This window comes from Indicator indicator, chromosome 17 (genome assembly GCF_027791375.1).
Source record: "Indicator indicator isolate 239-I01 chromosome 17, UM_Iind_1.1, whole genome shotgun sequence".
Taxonomy (NCBI): domain Eukaryota; kingdom Metazoa; phylum Chordata; class Aves; order Piciformes; family Indicatoridae; genus Indicator; species Indicator indicator.
Genome location: NC_072026.1, coordinates 13,830,259 through 13,849,378, shown reverse-complemented (window position 1 = coordinate 13,849,378; position 19,120 = coordinate 13,830,259). Strand labels below are relative to the sequence as shown.

General features: G+C 46.5%; 1 protein-coding gene across 1 annotated transcript; it reads right to left on the bottom strand.

The window, feature by feature from the left end:
* Nucleotides 1-4,914: 4,914 nt before the first annotated feature.
* Nucleotides 4,915-17,477, bottom strand: LOC128972757 (serine/threonine-protein kinase PAK 3-like). Its single transcript, XM_054388863.1, has 13 exons — nucleotides 17,372-17,477; nucleotides 16,461-16,498; nucleotides 15,622-15,747; nucleotides 14,991-15,359; nucleotides 13,471-13,639; nucleotides 13,084-13,147; nucleotides 12,656-12,704; nucleotides 12,014-12,123; nucleotides 11,785-11,902; nucleotides 8,239-8,338; nucleotides 7,599-7,795; nucleotides 6,169-6,306; nucleotides 4,915-5,004 (listed from the first exon to the last, which is right to left on the bottom strand). The coding sequence occupies exons 1-13, from the start codon at nucleotides 17,475-17,477 to the stop codon at nucleotides 4,915-4,917; spliced, it is 1,674 nt and encodes a 557-aa protein (XP_054244838.1).
* Nucleotides 17,478-19,120: the final 1,643 nt, after the last annotated feature.

The following is a 19,120-nucleotide window of genomic DNA, read 5'->3' as shown; positions in this document are numbered from 1 at the left end:
ATACCAAACCCCCACAGAGCCAGACAGAGCTGTCACCTCGCAGCAAGGGGGCTTGTCTGTGCTCTCTGTGTGAATGACACGGGAGCAAAGGTTGCATATAATCATAATGGTTTTAAAAAGAAAAAGCCCTCAGCCTCTCCCCATTATCATGGATAATGGGGAGAGACGCTTTTAGAAGAGGGAAAAACCTCACATTTATACATATTCATATACATGTTCATGCTACAACAAGTAGACAAGATCAGTGAATTCACCATCTGCCCCAGCAACACCTTTCAGGAGCTCTTGGCACATCTGGAAGCACACATGACTGTTCTCACATGTTCCCAGTGCATTGTCATCTGTTCTCAGCAGGACTGCATGCAGGCAGAAATGGCTACATCTCCATGGTCGCCTACCAGCAGCTGGGGGGGAGGGCGGTGCTGAGCACATGGTGGATTCACATGGTTTAGTTCACTGCCCCAATGTATTTCAGAGGGGGATTTTTCTAAAGCCTCCCTCACCTTCCCAATTGCCCTTACACAACAGATTTGGGGCTCTCAAAAAAGGCAAATGAGGCTGTAGGTGAAGCTCCATCCAGAGGGTTGCCTAGAGCAAGTCAGCCACACACAGCTCCCCCCATTAAGGAGAAAGAGTAACTGTCGTCGGTGACTCTCTTCTGAGGGGTGCTGAGGGCTCAGTTTGCCAAGCAGACCAATTCCACAGGACAGTCAGCTGCCATGATTGACATTTTTGTTTGTCAGAAGGAAACAATGGTGGTTGGGTGGAATGCTAGCTATCCTTCCAAGCTGAGGGTTGTGATAAACAAGTCCCTGTTTTTCTTGGCAGTTAATTTAAAATTCTGCCACCAGCATGTTTGCTTTTCCAGGGAGACAGAGGCAAAGATGAGAAACAGTAAATCTAAAATAAAAAAGGAGATAGTACAATAAGAGTACATAAACAGGTAACAGCAGAGTTTCAGAAGATACTGGCAGACAGTTCACTGAAGATATCTTTTCCTCTCCATACTGTAAAAGCAACAGAGGCACACAAACCTCTGGAGATGACATCGCTCATGCTCCTACCACTTGTTGAGAAGTCCCATCCTGGCCAGGGGATCAGAAACATATACAGGATTCCTTACCTCCCTGCAGATAGCTGCTATCTGTCCTTCATCCAGTACTCGGTTGATCTAGGAGGAGGAGTGCCTTTTTTCTCAGCTTGGATTTCTTCCTCTGCATGTCAGGGTGGCTGCATGAAGTCTTTCTCATTGAGTCTTCAGGCTGAGGAGAGATAGCTATAGCTGCTGGTGCTGATGCAGCAGCAGGTCTGATTGCAGAGCCTGGGGAGATCTGTAACAAGAAATTGATCTGGGTCAGAAAGTTGGCTTGCAGAGATGCCGCAGAGGTGACATTTCAAATGCAAACCCTTAGGAAGGTGCTATTTGCCATATCCAGAGCTCTTGAAATGTTTAGGATTGGTGTTCACTTCTCAATCTGAACAGGTGAAAATGAAAGGCTACATTAACACACATCCATAGCTGGTTTCATGCTCAGTTTTCACTGATTGTCTGAAAGACAACAGAAACCACAAATGTGCCTTGTAGCAAGGATACAGAAATAGATCTGTCCTGGGACCCATAGCCTTGTTGCTACCTAAAGTGTCTGAACAGAAGCAGGGAGCATCTGTCCTTTCTGATCAGAACTGTTGAACTGACTTTCTCATCAGTATTGCAGGCTTAAGGGAGTGGCCATTAGGACTTGCATTCCAGTCCTTCAGAGACCTTCCTTCTCTCTACAATGCAGAGCTGTGTAGGATTCTTCTCACCAATCTTCAGCCATGCAAAAGTTAGGGATGGAGGCTCATTATTATCTCTCTCATCATCTTCATCCTCACCTCCATCCTCCTCCTCATCATCCTCCTCTTCACTTTCTTCATCAGAAGCAGAAGAAGACAGCTGGGATTCTGATGTTTCTGAAGATGTTTTTGATGCTGTCCCTGATGATGTTTCTGATGCTGTTTCTGAAGATGTTTTTGATGCTGTTTCTGATGGTGTTTCTGTGCTGCTCTGTGGACAGACAGGAGCATGAGGAATGGTCACCATTCTGGCACTTGCAAGCTTGGTAATTAATCTGCTTAGACATGAGAAACCAGCCTAACTGTCCCTGTAGTCCTCCTACAGGCCTCTGCCTCTGTTCTAAGTTACACTTGGCACATATGTCATAGTAGCAGGACTCCACCCCTTGGAGTCTTCATCCAAATGCTGTCTGACCAGAGACATGTCGCTCTGAGTTACACCAGCTACAGGGATGACCAAACCTGGGACTTACTGATTGTATATATTCAGGCTGTTGCACAGGTGAAATTTCATTGTCCTCTTCCTCCTTTTCTTGATCTCCATCTGCTTCTTCAGAAACAGAGGGGCCTTGCGGGCATTCCGGTGCTGGTTGTGCACTCTGTGGACAGACAGGAGCATGAGTGATGGTCACCATTCTAGCACTTGGGAGTTTTGGTAATTACACACAACTTCAGTCTGCTTAGACATCAGAAACCAGCCTAGATATGCCTGTAGTCCTACAGGCCTCTTTTCTAAGTTACACTCAGCACAGTGCAATGGGAAGGGAGCTCTGCGTAGTTTTGTTAATTCATCTTGGTGGCTTTCATTTCTGCTCAAAGCAGCTAAATCATTCCTATGCTTGGTCAAGGCCTCATTTCACGAAATGTCACTGGAAGTCACTTCCAATTGCCTTGTTAAGTGTTTACCAACTGCTTTAAAGCAGGCTACAAGAAGCCACTTAGAGAGCTGAGGCAAATAAAGACACTGTTCTACACATTCACATCTCCTTGCTTTATCTTTGGTCTGCCTGAATACCAATAAAGGACAATCCACAGGAAACAGGAAGATCTCATCTTCACACTTGTGTTTTACTGTGTTGACTGTATCGCTGCCCTACCCCACCTGGACCTGAGCCCACTGTCCTACAGCTAAACACAGAGCATCGTAGTTCCTCTGACACTCAGTTATGACTGATAGCCAACTTCTAAAGAGGCTACTAATCTGGCCAAAGCAGGCAATGACATTCTGAACAGAAGCTGACAGCATGCTCCACTGTTCTTAAGTGCTCTGAAAGTAAAACGTCACTTCCACACTCACCGAAGGACGGGGTCCTCTGAACACACTGATGATTTTACCTGCAAAGCGAAAGGGAGAATTAACCAGATGCTGCAATAAAGCTACCTGGGGTGGGGAATCCCCCAGAACAAATAGGTGGTATCTTTCTTTACAACATCTCCCCAGTAGCAACCATTGTTTTACACAGCAACCAACACAACAGGGCAATACTGTACTAGAGGATTCTTGTGTCTGTTTTTGCCCCATTTTGCCGGTAAATGAAATTCATAGAAACACGGGTCAAGAAAACACAAGTTGTTCTTCAATAGTCAGTGCTGCTGCTGTGCCCAAGAGATAGTAAAGCAGCTTTTTTTTTGGGGGAGTGTTGTTTTTTGTTTTGTTTTGTTTTTCTAAGTAACTTTAATGCATTGATTCTCTCAGGTGCTGAAAATGTTTTCCCAAGAAAGCTTCCCCCAAATCCCCTTTCACTATGGCAGTTCTGTTCCGACATAGCACAGTAACAGCTCCCGAGATCAGGAGCACACACCAAATGTTTGGAATTTTGCATTTCCTGGTGGAGTAATGGCTGGTTTTGCGAACACTCGGTGTCAGGTTAGACAGTCAAGCCTTTTCATTATGACATTCAGAAAAAAGATACTTCCTCTCAAGAGAAGAGCACTGTTAGTAAACTCTGGAGATTACGGCATAGGTTTTGGAAGGACCTCTGAGGAGCTGTCTCCATTTGCATTTTGGAAGTTTTTGGGCTGGCCGAACCAGCAAACTGAGGAACTGACAGACTCCACTGCCACAGATGTGGTGGTTCCATGTGTAGTGAACTGCATCACTGCAAGTTAAATTTCCTTAAGAACCAACTGACTTTTAAGGAACACCAACAGAAGACATCGATACAGAAGCCAGATTTGCTGCTGTATCAAGTAAGAACCTCTACTTACTTGCTACCAGCTCTGTCATTGCCCAGGTCTTGTCGTCTAGCAGGAGATTGAAAGCATTGTCGAAATCGAAAAGAAAGCTAACTGCAGTGCCAAGCGCACCTGCCATGTTTGCGTTACCACACAGCAATTTTCCAGACTGTACAGTCAAGGGAAAAGTGCCTAAATTCAGGTTTTCTTTGAGTGGGGTTGCTGGACTGTTGACACTTAACGTCTCATCTGTGGCAAATTCAACTGCATGATAAACTGTTTCTGATGCCCTAGAAGCAAAACAGCAGCAAAGGAATGAGTAGAGGTTTTTGATCATGGGGATATTTATATAGCACCAGGCCAGCTGGTGACAGATGGTCTCCAGCTATCTGAAAGGGGAAAATAGATTCTTGCCCATGAGTTGGCGGGGCTCATTAAGAGGACTTTAAACTAGGTTCAAAGGGAAAAGGATCAGTGGGATGAGGTCAATTCAATGAAGTTGAACAAGGCCAGGTGCCAGATTCTGCACTTGGATCATAAAAACATCATGAATGCTCCAGGCCTAGGGCAGAGTAGCTGGAATCTCCCCAGGGCTAACTTGGTCCCATTACACCATGTCTTTTCATGGGACTGCTTGGGAAAAGGGAGTCTCCACTTTCTTTGTAGCCACCCTTCAACTACTGAAGCATGGTGGTAAGGCCTCCCCTAAGTCACTTTTCTCAATGCTGACCAATACCTCTTCTTCCATGGTTTCCCCATATGGCAGTTTCTCAGTTCTTGGATCATCTCCAGGACTGTGCCCACTGGTTTCTTCATCCCTCCATCTGCCCTGCAGCACAGGAGTTGAGGTTTTTGTTCACAGTCCTGGTCTGAGCTGCCATGGAAGAAAGTGGGCCGCAAGCACTAGCGGCTGCTCTTCTTATTCAATTGCTTTGCCGCGATGATGAGAGGAGTCAGGCTGGAGAGTGGCTTGGCTAATTTTAAAAATGGATGCTGTCAGAGAAAGAAAAAGAAAGGAACCATTACTTCCCAAACCCAGTTACTCACAGGCTCAAGCAGTGTTCCTCTAATTACTAGGAAATGCACAAAGCGCACTGGGGGGACCATCTGCACCTGCGCGTTCATGTCCAGTACCTTGCTGCCGCAGGTAGCACACAGCCCATCATCCCATTAATCCATTTCTCACAGTGGCCTCAGCTAGATGGGATTTTGGCCCTGCCTGTGCTCTGGGACTGCTGCTTGCTGTCCCAGGGCCTTCCTTGTTCCTTTCAGGAAACTCAAAACACTTCCTTAGGTCCCTGTTTTCTAGGGGCTATTGTAGGCATCAGAAAAGCTGAGGGGCATAAGCCATTCCTCAGGGAACCCCAATACCTCTAGGAAATGTTATCCCAGTAGCATCTCGGCCCATGTGCTGGTCTGAAGACTACTGAGGGACAGGTCTCCAGCACCAAGACAGGAGCAGGGAGACAGGTGACAGATCTGATGGTCTCAGATCTGGGTTGCAGTGAAAGCAGCACCTGCCTGGTATTGCACATGAATGATTTTCCCCCCAGGTAAAAACTGCATATACTGCCAACATACAGAAGAGCCACCAAAAAAAAAAAATGAGAGGGCAGGAGCACCTCTTCTGTGAAGGAAGGCTGAGAGCTTGGAGAAGGCTCCAAGGAGATATTCCTAATTGTGGCCTTTTAATACCTAAAGGTGCCATAAGAATGATGGGGAGGAACTTTTTAATAGCATCTGTTGAGGCAGGACAAGGGGTGATGATTTTAAAATAAAAGAGGGAAAATTTAGACTAAATGAGGGAGAAAATCTTTATGCTGAGGGTGGTGAAATATTGGCACAGGTTGCCCAGGGAAGTGGCAGATGCCCCATCTCTGGGCACATTCCAGGTCAGGTTGGACAGCGCTCTGAGCAACCTGTTGTAGTGGAAGATGTGCCTGCTTTCTGCAAGGCAGGGTGGACTAGATGACCTTTAAAGGTCTCTTCCACCCCAAACCAGTCTGTGATTCTACTTTTCAGTTGAAAAGCACCATGACTAAAGAGTACTAAGTGGGGAAGGGGGTCGGGGGGTGGTCCACAGATGCCTTCAAGTTCAGCTGATGACAAAACCATCCAGAGTGCAGCTGTTTCACTTGCAGTTGCTTTGTGCTTTACCTGCAAAAGCTCCTTGGCAGACCATCGCTTATTCTCATCCACCTCCAGGCAGCAGTTCAGAAAGTCACAGAACAGTGGGGACTGTTTGCTGGGGTTCTGCAGCTTTGGTGCTCTGTTCTGGGCTACCATTTTTAGCACCTATAGAGAAAGGAAACATGAGACTCCACCTGTTTCTTTCATATCCACAAGTGCTCATAATAGACCCCTCTCTGATTTTTAAGGTCCAGTCTCCAGCAGCAGTTTCTTCCCTGGCAGAGAGTTAGAGATGATGTTTCTCTACCAACAAATAACCCTTCTAATGCAGCCACAGCTATTCCAACATCAAAATGACATTGCTTTGACAGGTGATTGCATTGGCTTACTTAGTTATGAACTATACCATTTTACTTTCATAAGGGTAGTCCAATTTTTTGCTCTCCTCTGCATAAAAACGGTAACCAACCTCATAAACTAATCTGATTATCTTAGTCCTTGGATAAAGAAATAGAACCACTTGGAACTTCGTTTTCAACAGACATGTAAGCCGCATGCACAAATATGTTATTGAGAAAAGGCGTAACTGGGCAGACAGCAGCCACCTGCAACTGTGCCTTTCAGCACTCTCCAAATTCCAGATCACCTTCACTTACGTGGTGAAAGAAAAACTTGCAGTGGTCCTATCAGAACAATGAGTAATTAATTCCATCCCTGCGGAACAGAAGTAGTAAGCAAGCAATCGCCCATAGAGATCCAGCCGTGGCTGCAACCCAGCCAAAGGCTGTTGTTAGGAAAACTGTGGGTACCAAGACACCAGACACGCAAACATGTAGGCAGTCCAGGCCCCTGGCTGCAGAGTGGTGGAACGTGGTACTTGCAGTGGAGGATGGTGCAGATAACACCTGTGGTGTTAGATGTGAACAGTTCAGCATGCTGGTTGAACTGAAGGAGGAAGTCACAAGACTAAAGACTATAAAGGAATGTGAAAGGGAGATAGACTCATGAAGCCAGGCTCTGCCATCCCTGAGGGTACAGACTGCACAGGAAGCAGGGGATCCCATGTTCTCTTGCCACCCAGAAAAAGAAGGAGACCTAAGAGATAGGGGAGAATGGAGGCTGGTCCCTCCCTGGAGAGGCAGGCAAGTCCCCTCCCAATCTCCCTAATCTTTTCAGTTGCCCGTACACAACAGATATGGGGCTCTAGAAACAGAGGGCTGGGTGAATGACGATGGAGATGGATGTCCACCCATGCAGTTGCCCAGAACATATTGGCCAATCCCATGACTTAGGACTAGTGCTATCAAGAAAGAAAGAAAGGTGACACTAGTAGGGGATTCCCATCTCAAGGGAAGCCTTTGGAGAACTAGTTCACGCTAAAGTGACTTGAGGTTTTGGCTCAGGGGAGACAAAACATGGTGCAGATTAGGAAGACAGTGGTATCTACTTATCCTTACCCTGTGAGGATTTTGATCGAAGTAAGGAGGTTCTCCTTCCACCATTTCTATTGCTGTGATGCCAAGTGACCAGATGTCCACTTTAGGACCATAGGCGTTTTCTCTTGCCACTTCTGGTGCTACCCAGTGAGGAGTCCCAACCAGTGTTTTCCTCCTGCTCTTGTCAGGGGTGATCTGAGCACAGATGCCAAAATCAGCTGAGAAGAAAAACAAGTATTGTTAAATCCAGCTAGAAGGATGAAACCAAGCAAAAGCAATGCCTACTATTTGTTTGTCTTGAGAACACGTGCCTGAACCTATCTGGAACAGCAGCCATGAACCGGTCACTCAGTGCTGCAGCCAGTGAAATACTGAAGTGCCCACTTAAAGAAAAAATCCCTCAGGTTGCATGCAGTGGCCTTCATTCACTTGAAGCTTTAGAATGTCCTTCCCTCAGTCTTGAAGGGACCCACCCAAACCAAAGCCACTCTTTACACCTTCCTAATTCTATCCTTCTCTGCATGAAAGAACTACCCTCAGCCTGCACCAGTGGTCAGCGCTTGACCACAGGCATCAGTTTTGGGTATCTGGCAGTCAGTTACCCAAACTGGCAGCCCCACACCACATCTTGGGAATGCTGTTCCTGACCAAGATTACCTACCCAGTTTGACAGATCCATCCATTCCAAGGAGGATATTGTCACTTTTGATGTCTCTATGAATGATGTTGTTTGAATGAAGGAAATCCAGAGCTTGCAGGCACTGACAGATTAAAAAAAAAAAAACATACATGAGGGTAAAGATTAATGACCTGATTTCATCACACAAGAAAGGAAATGGTTCTAGAAGATTTAATTTCTAGATGAATGTGAGCAATGGCAGAATACTGTGCTGTCAAGAGGCATAGCTTGCTGCTGCTTCTTGCCAAACCAACATCTATTCAATCAGATAATGGTTCTGGTTTTAAAGCAACGGTAGTCCAAGACTGGGCTCAAGATGAAGGAATTCAGAGGGTATTCCACACTCCATACTATCCTCAGGCAAATAGGATAGTAGAAAGAACAAATGGCCTATTAAAAAGACTTTTGAAACCCCATGAAGCTGGATGGTCAGGATGCTTGTGGGACACGGTGAAGCATGTAAATGACCGTTGGGGTATAAATGGATGCCCTTAAGCTTACAGCTTTCTGCCCAAAGTCACCAACTTGGTGGGGAGGGACATGAATCAGATGTTTCAGTTCGTTGGCAAAAAAATCAGTATAGTCTTGAGACCAGGTGTGCCAGGACAATGTTAAAATAGAAAGGCAGATCCTGCAGTGCCTATTAGAACACCACAGCAAATAAGATCTTTGCCTTCATAAAGGCTCTCATATTGGCTTTTGCCTTCTATTTTTCACCTCAAGCTCATAACTCACAAGTTTCTATCTCTGGACAAGAGTATCATATGATTCACAGAATCATAGAATCGTTTTGGCTGGAAAAGACCTCTGAGATCATTGAGTCCAGCCATTAACTCTAACAAGTCTGGTGCTAAACCATGGCCCTCAGCACCACATCTCTGCACCTTTTAAATACTTCCAGGAATCGGGATTCAACCACCTCCCTGGGGAGCCTGTTCCTGTGTTTGAGAACCCTTTCCGTGAATAAGTTTCTTCCTCACAAGACCTGTTCTCCAGACACCTCACCAGTCTCACTGCCCTTCTTGGGACCCACTCCAGCACCTCAATGTGTTTTTTTTGGTTTTTTTTTTTTGTTTTTTTTTTTTTTTTTGTTTTGTTTTTTTTGTAGTGAGGACCCCAATGGACATTACACAAGGTGGAGACTGTGCCCTGGCAGGAATCAAGTTTCACTCAAAATTTTGCATTGGTTTATTGCTGACAGAGTTGATGTCTTTCAAGTTTAACTTGGGTATAACGGAGGACAGGTATTGTTTCACATTTTCTTCACAGCAGGGTCCTGGTACAAACTTTCTTCTAACTTTTGCATAGAGCCTGACATTAGGGTTTCCTCACAACAGACATTTCTATGTTGTCAAGCTATGCAGTGTAAGAGGCTCATTATGTAAGACCGCTTGGAAATAGATTTTATGGCTGTAAATTCAGGTCTTGAAAATTAAGCTAAAGGATTGCTTTCTGCCTTTGCTACAGTCAGGAAATTTGGATTTCTTTGTACTTCATAACCATCTCAGCCACTCTGTTCAAGTTTTATAGTCTGTCAAATGGCCTTCATTAGTGTTTAACATTTTCACAAAAGTCTCTTTGGGGCTCTACAGGGATCATTGCTGCAGCAGAAAAATGCTTTCTCTGGTATGGTAGAGGTGGAATGTAATGCTATGAATTATAATTATACTGCCATCAGCTTTGCTGCATGTATCAGGTACCTAAACCCAGCTCTCTTTTTGAAAAGCTTGGGCTGAAGCCATTTTCCATGCAGAGCATTTGTTGTCATGAACTCAATGCTGCTGACAGCCCCACAGGCAAGTGTAGTTCTCTGTAAATGCATAGCTCAGAACTGCTTACTCAGGTACGTTTGTAAATTGCTATTTTTTTTACAGAAAGCATAAACTCTGTCATACAGACCAAAGCTCCAGCAAGCCACGTTGGCAACTGCAGCTCAGTCTGGCCCTGCACTGTGACCTGTTTGCTTCTCTTTTCCTCACACTTTATGCCATGGTAGCTGCTTCTCAGCAGCATCACCATATGGGTGGAGAGCATCATGCTGGCTTCCAGAATGCTCACAGCCCCACACTGCCCTTCCACAGGCAGCAAAGGCAGCATCTCACCGGAGGAACCTTTCCTAACACGCAAAAAGAACAGGGAGAGCAGGCCGCAGCTGCCGGCCCCAACGGCGGGAAACGCGAGCGCCTGAGCAGCACCGGCTGTGCGTCAGCGCGGGCGGGGACAAAGCAAGCGCTCGTGCAAGAGCAGGCGCAGGAGGCGCAGGGCGGCCGGTAACGGCCCGGGGCAAGGCAGTTGGCGCAGGGCAGTTAGGGCGGTTGGCGCTGGGCAGTTAGGGCAATTGGCGCTGGGCAGTTAGGGCAGCTGGCGCAGTTAGTGCAGCTCAACAGGTGCCCCCCGCCCTCCCAGAGGGAAGGGGCGGACCCAGCTGTGGATTCTACTCGGCCGAAAGCTATCGCCAGAAGGGGTGTGGGGACCCAGATGGAGTGGGCATGCAAACCTACAGCTGTCTGGCTGCAGGGAGTCCCAGAGGGCAGCAGAAACAATACCTGCGTGCAGTGTTAGCAGGGAAGTATCTGCTGAGCCTGGTGGAAGAGCTGAAAGAGGAGTGGGTAAGGCTAAGGAGTATGGGGGAGTGTGAGAGGGAGATAGATTGGTGGAGCAACACCCTGAGGTGAAGGCAACAGTTCATGCCATGGTAGCTGCTTCTCAGCAGCATCACCATATGGGTGGAGAGCACCATGCTGGCTTCCAGAACACTCACAGCCCCACACTGCCCTTCCACAGGCAGCAAAGGCAGCATCTCACCGGAGGAACCTTTCCTAACATGCCAAAAGCACAGGGAGAGTGGGCCGCAGCTGCCGGCCCCAACGGCGGGAAATCAGGCAAATCCTCGCCAGCCCTCCCTCACTTTCCCAGTTGCCCTTGCAGAACAGATCTGGGGCTCTCAAAAAAGGCAAATGAGGCTGTAGGTGAAGCTCCATCCAGAGGGTTGCCTAGAGCAAGTCAGCCACACACAGCTCCCCCCATTAAGGAGAAAGAGTAACTGTCGTCGGTGACTCTCTTCTGAGGGGTGCTGAGGGCTCAGTTTGCCAAGCAGACCCATTCCACAGGACAGTCAGCTGCCATGACTGACATTTTTGTTTGTCAGAAGGAAACAATGGTGGTTGGGTGGAATGCTAGCTATCCTTCCAAGCTGAGGGCTGTGATAAACAAGTCCCTGTTTTTCTTGGCAGTTAATTTAAAATTTTGCCACCAGCATGTTTGCTTTTCCAGGGAGACAGAGGCAAAGATGAGAAACAGTAAATCTAAAATAAAAAAGGAGATAGTACAATAAGAGTACATAAACAGGTAACAGCAGAGTTTCAGAAGATACTGGCAGACAGTTCACTGAAGATATCTTTTCCTCTCCATACTGTAAAAGCAACAGAGGCACACAAACCTCTGGAGATGACATCGCTCATGCTCCTACCACTTGTTGAGAAGTCCCATCCTGGCCAGGGGATCAGAAACATGCACAGGATTCCTTACCTCCCTGCAGACAGCTGCTATCTGTCCTTCATCCAGACACAAGATACTAATGACATCAGCCAAAGAGCCTCCAGGCATGTATTCCATCACCAGCCAGAGCTGCTCACTGACTATGTAGCTGAAAAGACAACAGTGTCAGAGTAGATAAAGAGATCAGTTTTCTGCTAGTGAATCTTTGGCTTGCAGTATGAACATAGATGTGAACATAGCTGTGAACATAACTACTTACCTCTCTAAATAGTTCACAATATTGGCATTCTTGCTTGCCTTCAGGATACGGATTTCCTCTATTAAATGTTTTATCGGCACATGTTTGAGTTCCATTTGCTTTATGGCCACCTGAAATGACATTAAAAACCATGCACGAGCAATCTGTTACACGAGGTCTGAATGAACATGGAGTGAGCGTATGTGGATGTGACAGCCAAGCTGTGCCAAACTGCCTTGTTAGGCTCAGGAGCTCAGTGCCTTACGTTACAACAGCCTATTTCTCTGCTGCCTTTGGTGCTAGTTACAGGCTACATGGCCACATGGAGATGTGGTCTGTGCTATTTAAAGCCTGCCTCTTGTCCCTCCCTACACGTTTGGCCAGTCACCTCTTGCCTCCTCTGTCTAGTCTTGCTCTTGACATGGCACAGAGGAGACAGACCACCCCTTTCTCTCTCACCTTTCTACTTTTCTACAGTAAAATTTTGGGGCAGGATTTGCATACATTCATAAGATCTGTCTTGAAAAAGGAAATGAATGTAAAGATGCAGAGGAGCAGCCTTTGTAGTAAAAGGTCTACTGGTGACCTGAAAGCTCCATCCCCAGTTCACATGCAAGGGGAAAGCTGAAAACTTGTGGAATCTACTGGACTCTTGACACTTACCTCGCGTCCTGTGGCCAGTTCAAGTGCGCGATAAACTGTTCCTGATGCCCTAGAAACAAAACAGCAGCAAAGGAATGAGAAGAGATTTAGTCCCTATGAGTGAAAGCAAGCCCAGGCAGGAGACAGATCTCTGCTGCCTGTAGTGCTTCTAAACCAGCTTTGTATATTCACTCCTTCAGCCAGCAGTGCACAGTGCAGCACCCCACCAGCCCTGCTTTGCAGGGTGTCCAAAACCTAATTCCAACACAAAGAAAAAGGGCTGGTGCAGCAGTCCAATTCCTCCTGATCATCCTCTTTGATTACCTTTGTGATTATTTTTTCTGGAGGATCTTTCCCCATTACTCTAAGTTGACCTGCAGCCTCACAGTTTTGAGCTGGTTATAGCAGCTCTTGGGTGTTTCTGTGTAAGTAACTGTGATTGGACTTACCCTTCACCAATTTTTTGCAATTGCCTGTATTTCTTTTTAGGGTCTCCCACGCTCACAAGGCTCCCTGAAAGAAGCAAAATTAAAGATGCTCACTTCAAAAATGGAGCAGATCATGTCACAGTCTTCTGTTCAACCAGAAACAATCATTGCTTTTGCCTTTGGCATATGTAGAAGGAAGCTAGGTAAATCCAGCTCAATCGCAGCTGCCCTCAGAGGCAGAAGGGGGATACCTAGAGTGCTCTTTACTTCCTCTGAACACAGTCACAGTTTCTGCAGGGACCTGTAAGTGCCTTCTGGCACTCAACTGAGGATGAACACTCGTACATGAGGACTTGAGATGTGCAGACCATGCATTGCTTGGTCAGATGCCACACACAGAGTACGTACTCAGTTGATCTGCGAGGAGGAGTGCCTTTTTTCTCAGCTTGGATTTCTTCCTCCGCGTGTCAGGCTGGCCGCATGAAGTCTTTCTCATTGAGTCTTCAGGCTGAGGAGAGATAGCTATAGCTGCTGGTGCTGATGCAGCAGCAGGTCTGATTGCAGAGCCTGGGGAGATCTGTAACAAGAAATTGATCTGGGTCAGAAAGTTGGCTTGCAGAGATGCCGCAGAGGTGACATTTCAAAAGCAAACCCTTAGGAAGGTGCTATTTGCCATATCCAGAGCTCTTGAAATGTTTAGGATTGGTGTTCACTTCTCAATCTGAACAGGTGAAAATGAAAGGCTACATTAACACACATCCATAGCTGGTTTCATGCTCAGTTTTCACTGATTGTCTGAAAGACAACAGAAACCACAAATGTGCCTTGTAGCAAGGATACAGAAATAGATCTGTCCTGGGACCCATAGCCTTGTTGCTACCTAAAGTGTTTGAACAGAAGCAGGGAGCATCTGTCCTTTCTGATCAGAACTGTTGAACTGACTTTCTCATCAGTATTGCAGGCTTAAGGGAGTGGCCATTAGGACTTGCATTCCAGTCCTTCAGAGACCTTCCTTCTCTCTACAATGCAGAGCTGTGTAGGATTCTTCTCACCAATCTTCAGCCATGCAAAAGTTAGAGGTGTGATCTCAGCTGTTCATTTAGCTACTTAGAGAGGCTGTGGAGAGGGACAGGTTGGGACAGGTACCTCCAGGGGACAAGTACTTCCATGGATCCTGCAAGGTTGTGATCCACATCTGATGACTGCTCTCTCCACTGATGGCAAAGAGCGTACACAGATACTCTGGACAAAGTCACTCCCTTTTACACCAGCAACATTCAAAGACACAACACCACCACAGCTGATACTGTGCTTAATTCACAGTCCCTGTCTGAACCACAGTGTGGGAACCCAAGGGAGTAGTTAAAGGGTTGTTTAGCCGGCCTTCGCGTTTCTCCAGGAACACGGGGGGGATAAGTGATAGGACGTCTTGTACCTCGGAACCGTGTGAGAAAGGATGGGATTGTGGAGATAAGGAAATGCTGTATCGCTGAAGCCAATGCGAGAGCAGTTGGGGAAAAACTGTCTGCTAGAATGAGAGTGTAAGCAGCGGGGTGAAGGACTGGTAGGCAGCGGGAAAGTGATGAAAAACGAGTACAAACTTCTCAATAAATAGGTTTCTGTTCAGCAGGTTGGGGTCATCTGGCCCACCTGGGGCAGTGGCCACCTCTCCAGAACTGGTCTATCAGCTTGTATTTCAGCTCACCATGATGGGACTGGCAGGATCGGGCCCACTACATTGTGTGATACTCACAAACAAAACCACACCACAGCAAACTTGTGACTAAATGTGAAAGGACAGTGCAGACTTTCCTTGTGTCAGTGGCTTGGCTGAAGCACTAGTATGTCATAGTAGGACTATGGCAACAACTCCAGGTGTTGCCTGATCTGAATTACACCAGCTGTAGCTGACCAAAGCTGAGACTTACCATTTTTGACTGTTTGCGCCGTGTTACCATAACAGATGGAGGCTTTTTATTATCTCTCTTATCATCTTCATCCTCATCTCCATCCTCCTCATCATCATCCTCTTCACTTTCTTCATCGGAAGCAGAAGAAGACAGCTGGGATTCTGATGTTGTTTCTGATGACGTTCCTGATGCTGTCCCTGATGATGTTTCTGATGCTGTCCCTGATGATGTTTCTGATGCTGTTTCTGAAGATGTTTCTGATGCTGTTTCTGAAGATGTTTCTGATGCTGTTTCTGAAGCTGTTTCTGAAGATGTTTCTGAAGATGTTTCTGATGCTGTCCCTGATGATGTTTCTGATGCTGTTTCTGATGCTGTTTCTGTGCTGCTCTGTGGACAGACAGGAGCATGAGGAATGGTCACCATTCTGGCACTTGCAAGCTTGGTAATTAATCTGCTTAGACATGAGAAACCAGCCTAACTGTCCCTGTAGTCCTCCTACAGGCCTCTGCCTCTGTTCTAAGTTACACTTGGCACATATGTCATAGTAGCAGGACTCCACCCCTTGGAGTCTTCATCCAAATGCTGTCTGACCAGAGACATGTCGCTCTGAGTTACACCAGCTACAGGGATGACCAAACCTGGGACTTACTGATTGTATATATTCAGGCTGTTGCACAGGTGAAATTTCATTGTCCTCTTCCTCCTTTTCTTGATCTCCATCTGCTTCTTCAGAAACAGAGGGGCCTTGCGGGCATTCCGGTGCTGGTTGTGCACTCTGTGGACAGACAGGAGCATGAGTGATGGTCACCATTCTAGCACTTGGGAGTTTTGGTAATTACACACAACTTCAGTCTGCTTAGACATCAGAAACCAGCCTAGATATGCCTGTAGTCCTACAGGCCTCTTTTCTAAGTTACACTCAGCACAGTGCAATGGGAAGGGAGCTCTGCGTAGTTTTGTTAATTCATCTTGGTGGCTTTCATTTCTGCTCAAAGCAGCTAAATCATTCCTATGCTTGGTCAAGGCCTCATTTCACGAAATGTGGTGTTTGAATAGATCACTGGAAGTCACTTCCAATTGCCTTGTTAAGTGTTTACCAACTGCTTTAAAGCAGGCTACAAGAAGCCACTTAGAGAGCTGAGGCAAATAAAGACACTGTTCTACACATTCACATCTCCTTGCTTTATCTTTGGTCTGCCTGAATACCAATAAAGGACAATCCACAGGAAACAGGAAGATCTCATCTTCACACCTGTGTTTTACTGTGTTGACTGTATCGCTGCCCTACCCCACCTGGACCTGAGCCCACTGTCCTACAGCTAAACACAGAGCATCGTAGTTCCTCTGACACTCAGTTATGACTGATAGCCAACTTCTAAAGAGGCTACTAATCTGGCCAAAGCAGGCAATGACATTCTGAACAGAAGCTGACAGCATGCTCCACTGTTCTTAAGTGCTCTGAAAGTAAAACGTCACTTCCACACTCACCGAAGGACGGGGTCCTCTGAACACACTGATGATTTTACCTGCAAAGCGAAAGGGAGAATTAACCAGATGCTGCAATAAAGCTACCTGGGGTGGGGAATCCCCCAGAACAAATAGGTGGTATCTTTCTTTACAACATCTCCCCAGTAGCAACCATTGTTTTACACAGCAACCAACACAACAGGGCAATACTGTACTAGAGGATTCTTGTGTCTGTTTTTGCCCCATTTTGCCGGTAAATGAAATTCATAGAAACACGGGTCAAGAAAACACAAGTTGTTCTTCAATAGTCAGTGCTGCTGCTGTGCCCAAGAGATAGTAAAGCAGCTTTTTTTTGGGGGGGTGTTGTTTTTTGTTTTGTTTTGTTTTTCTAAGTAACTTTAATGCATTGATTCTCTCAGGTGCTGAAAATGTTTTCCCAAGAAAGCTTCCCCCAAATCCCCTTTCACTATGGCAGTTCTGTTCCGACATAGCACAGTAACAGCTCCCGAGATCAGGAGCACACACCAAATGTTTGGAATTTTGCATTTCCTGGCTGGAGTAATGGCTGGTTTTGCGAACACTCGGTGTCAGGTTAGACAGTCAAGCCTTTTCATTATGACATTCAGAAAAAAGATACTTCCTCTCAAGAGAAGAGCACTGTTAGTAAACTCTGGAGATTACGGCATAGGTTTTGGAAGGACCTCTGAGGAGCTGTCTCCATTTGCATTTTGGAAGTTTTTGGGCTGGCCGAACCAGCAAACTGAGGAACTGACAGACTCCACTGCCACAGATGTGGTGGTTCCATGTGTAGTGAACTGCATCACTGCAAGTTAAATTTCCTTAAGAACCAACTGACTTTTAAGGAACACCAACAGAAGACATCGATACAGAAGCCAGATTTGCTGCTGTATCAAGTAAGAACCTCTACTTACTTGCTAACAGCTCTGTCATTGCCCAGGGCTTGTCGTCTAGCAGGAGATTGAAAGCATTGGCGAAATCGAAAAGAAAGCTAACTGCAGTGCCAAGCGCACCTGCCATGTTTGCGTTACCACACAGCAATTTTCCAGACTGTACAGTCAAGGGAAAAGTGCCTAAATCCGGATGCTTTTCCGGGAAAGAGCCGGTGTCCGAGACTGCTCTGTACTCACAGACTGCTCTGAACACCAGTGGAGCCTGCTAGAACACTGAGGCCTTATATAGCGGTAGCACAACTATTACATCACAATAGTTGCTGTCTAGCCGTAGAGTAACAAAAGTTGGAAAAGACAGTAACATTATTGAGTCCAACTGTCAACCCAGTGTTACCATGCTCACTAAACCATGGCCTGAAGTGTCATATCTACACGTATTTTGAACACCTCCAGAGACAGTGACTCCACCACCTCCTTGGGCAGCATGTTCCAATGCCTGACCATTGTTGCAGTAAGGACGTTTTTCCTAATATTCAACCTAAACCTCCCCTGGCACAGCTTGAGGCTGTTGCCTCTTGTTCTACCACTAGTTTCTTGAAAGACCAATCTCCACCTCACTTCAACATCCTCTCAGGGAGTTATAGATAGCAATGAGGTCTCCCCTCCATCTCCTCACAAATCCTCATACTGCATAACCTGTTGCTCAAAGGATCCAGGAGTAACTCATACATGAAGGAAACAGGTGTACCCCTGTACAGTTGTTTGTGCTGGCTTGGTGTGTGCCAGGGTTTGATAGTGGGCCCCCACCCCTGTAGCCCCTTCTTTTTACCTTAACTCTGATCTGGTTGGTCAGTGGGTGGGGGTTTTGTTGTGTAAGTTAAATGGATGGGTTTTGCCCATGATTCCGATTAGTCAGTGAGCCCTCCCTGTCCCTGTCTCACCTCTCTGCTGTTCACTGAACATTTCTCACCATTCACTCTGCCTTCAACATCAAAACTGCTCCTCACTTTCCCCACAATGAGTTTCCAGCTCATTGCATTCTCCATTGTACTTTAGCCTTCCTTGCTGTCCCTCACATTGAGCAACACCAAGCCCCCGATCTCATCCCAGGGACTCATCCTGTCTCTGGCTGCACAACAGCAATGTCTCAGCAGTCCTGCTGGATTTTATAGTGTGGTTCAGACCCATTTGCCAGCCTTCACAGAGTGTTACTTGTATTCTTTAGTTGTTATTTTAGTGAAGCCCAGTTTTTGTCCTCACTGCTGTGTTCCCATTCCCTTTCTCTCCTCCCACCAGGATGAGCTCTCTGAATCCCCATCACTCATCCTCACTAGACTTAGGGTAATGTTTGTCTCTCTGCTCTGGCATACCAGCCCTGTCCCTCCTGTGGGGAATAATGGACTGCCTTTGCTGACCACAGGGCACAGCATAGCTGTTGGGGCTAGAAGAGCTCCAGCCAACCCCTGTTGTTGCTGCTTGTCTCAATTAAATCCTCACTGGTTTGAACTCTGGGATGGCTGCAGGGTCAATAGAGAGCATCGTCTGGTGGTTGGGGTGCAGACGTTAATGGTGAGCAGTCAGTGTTTGAGAGTCATGTGTTACCACCTCCTGCGACTTCTGGGGGAAACAACTAACTGTTAGTATTGCTGGGTCAGTACAGCTCCTACTGGCTATGAGTTACGAAGGCTGAAGACCTTTTCTAGGTCAAAGCAGTCAGCATTGCATTTGGCATTGTAATGAAGGCACCACATGCCCAGAATTATGCCCCCA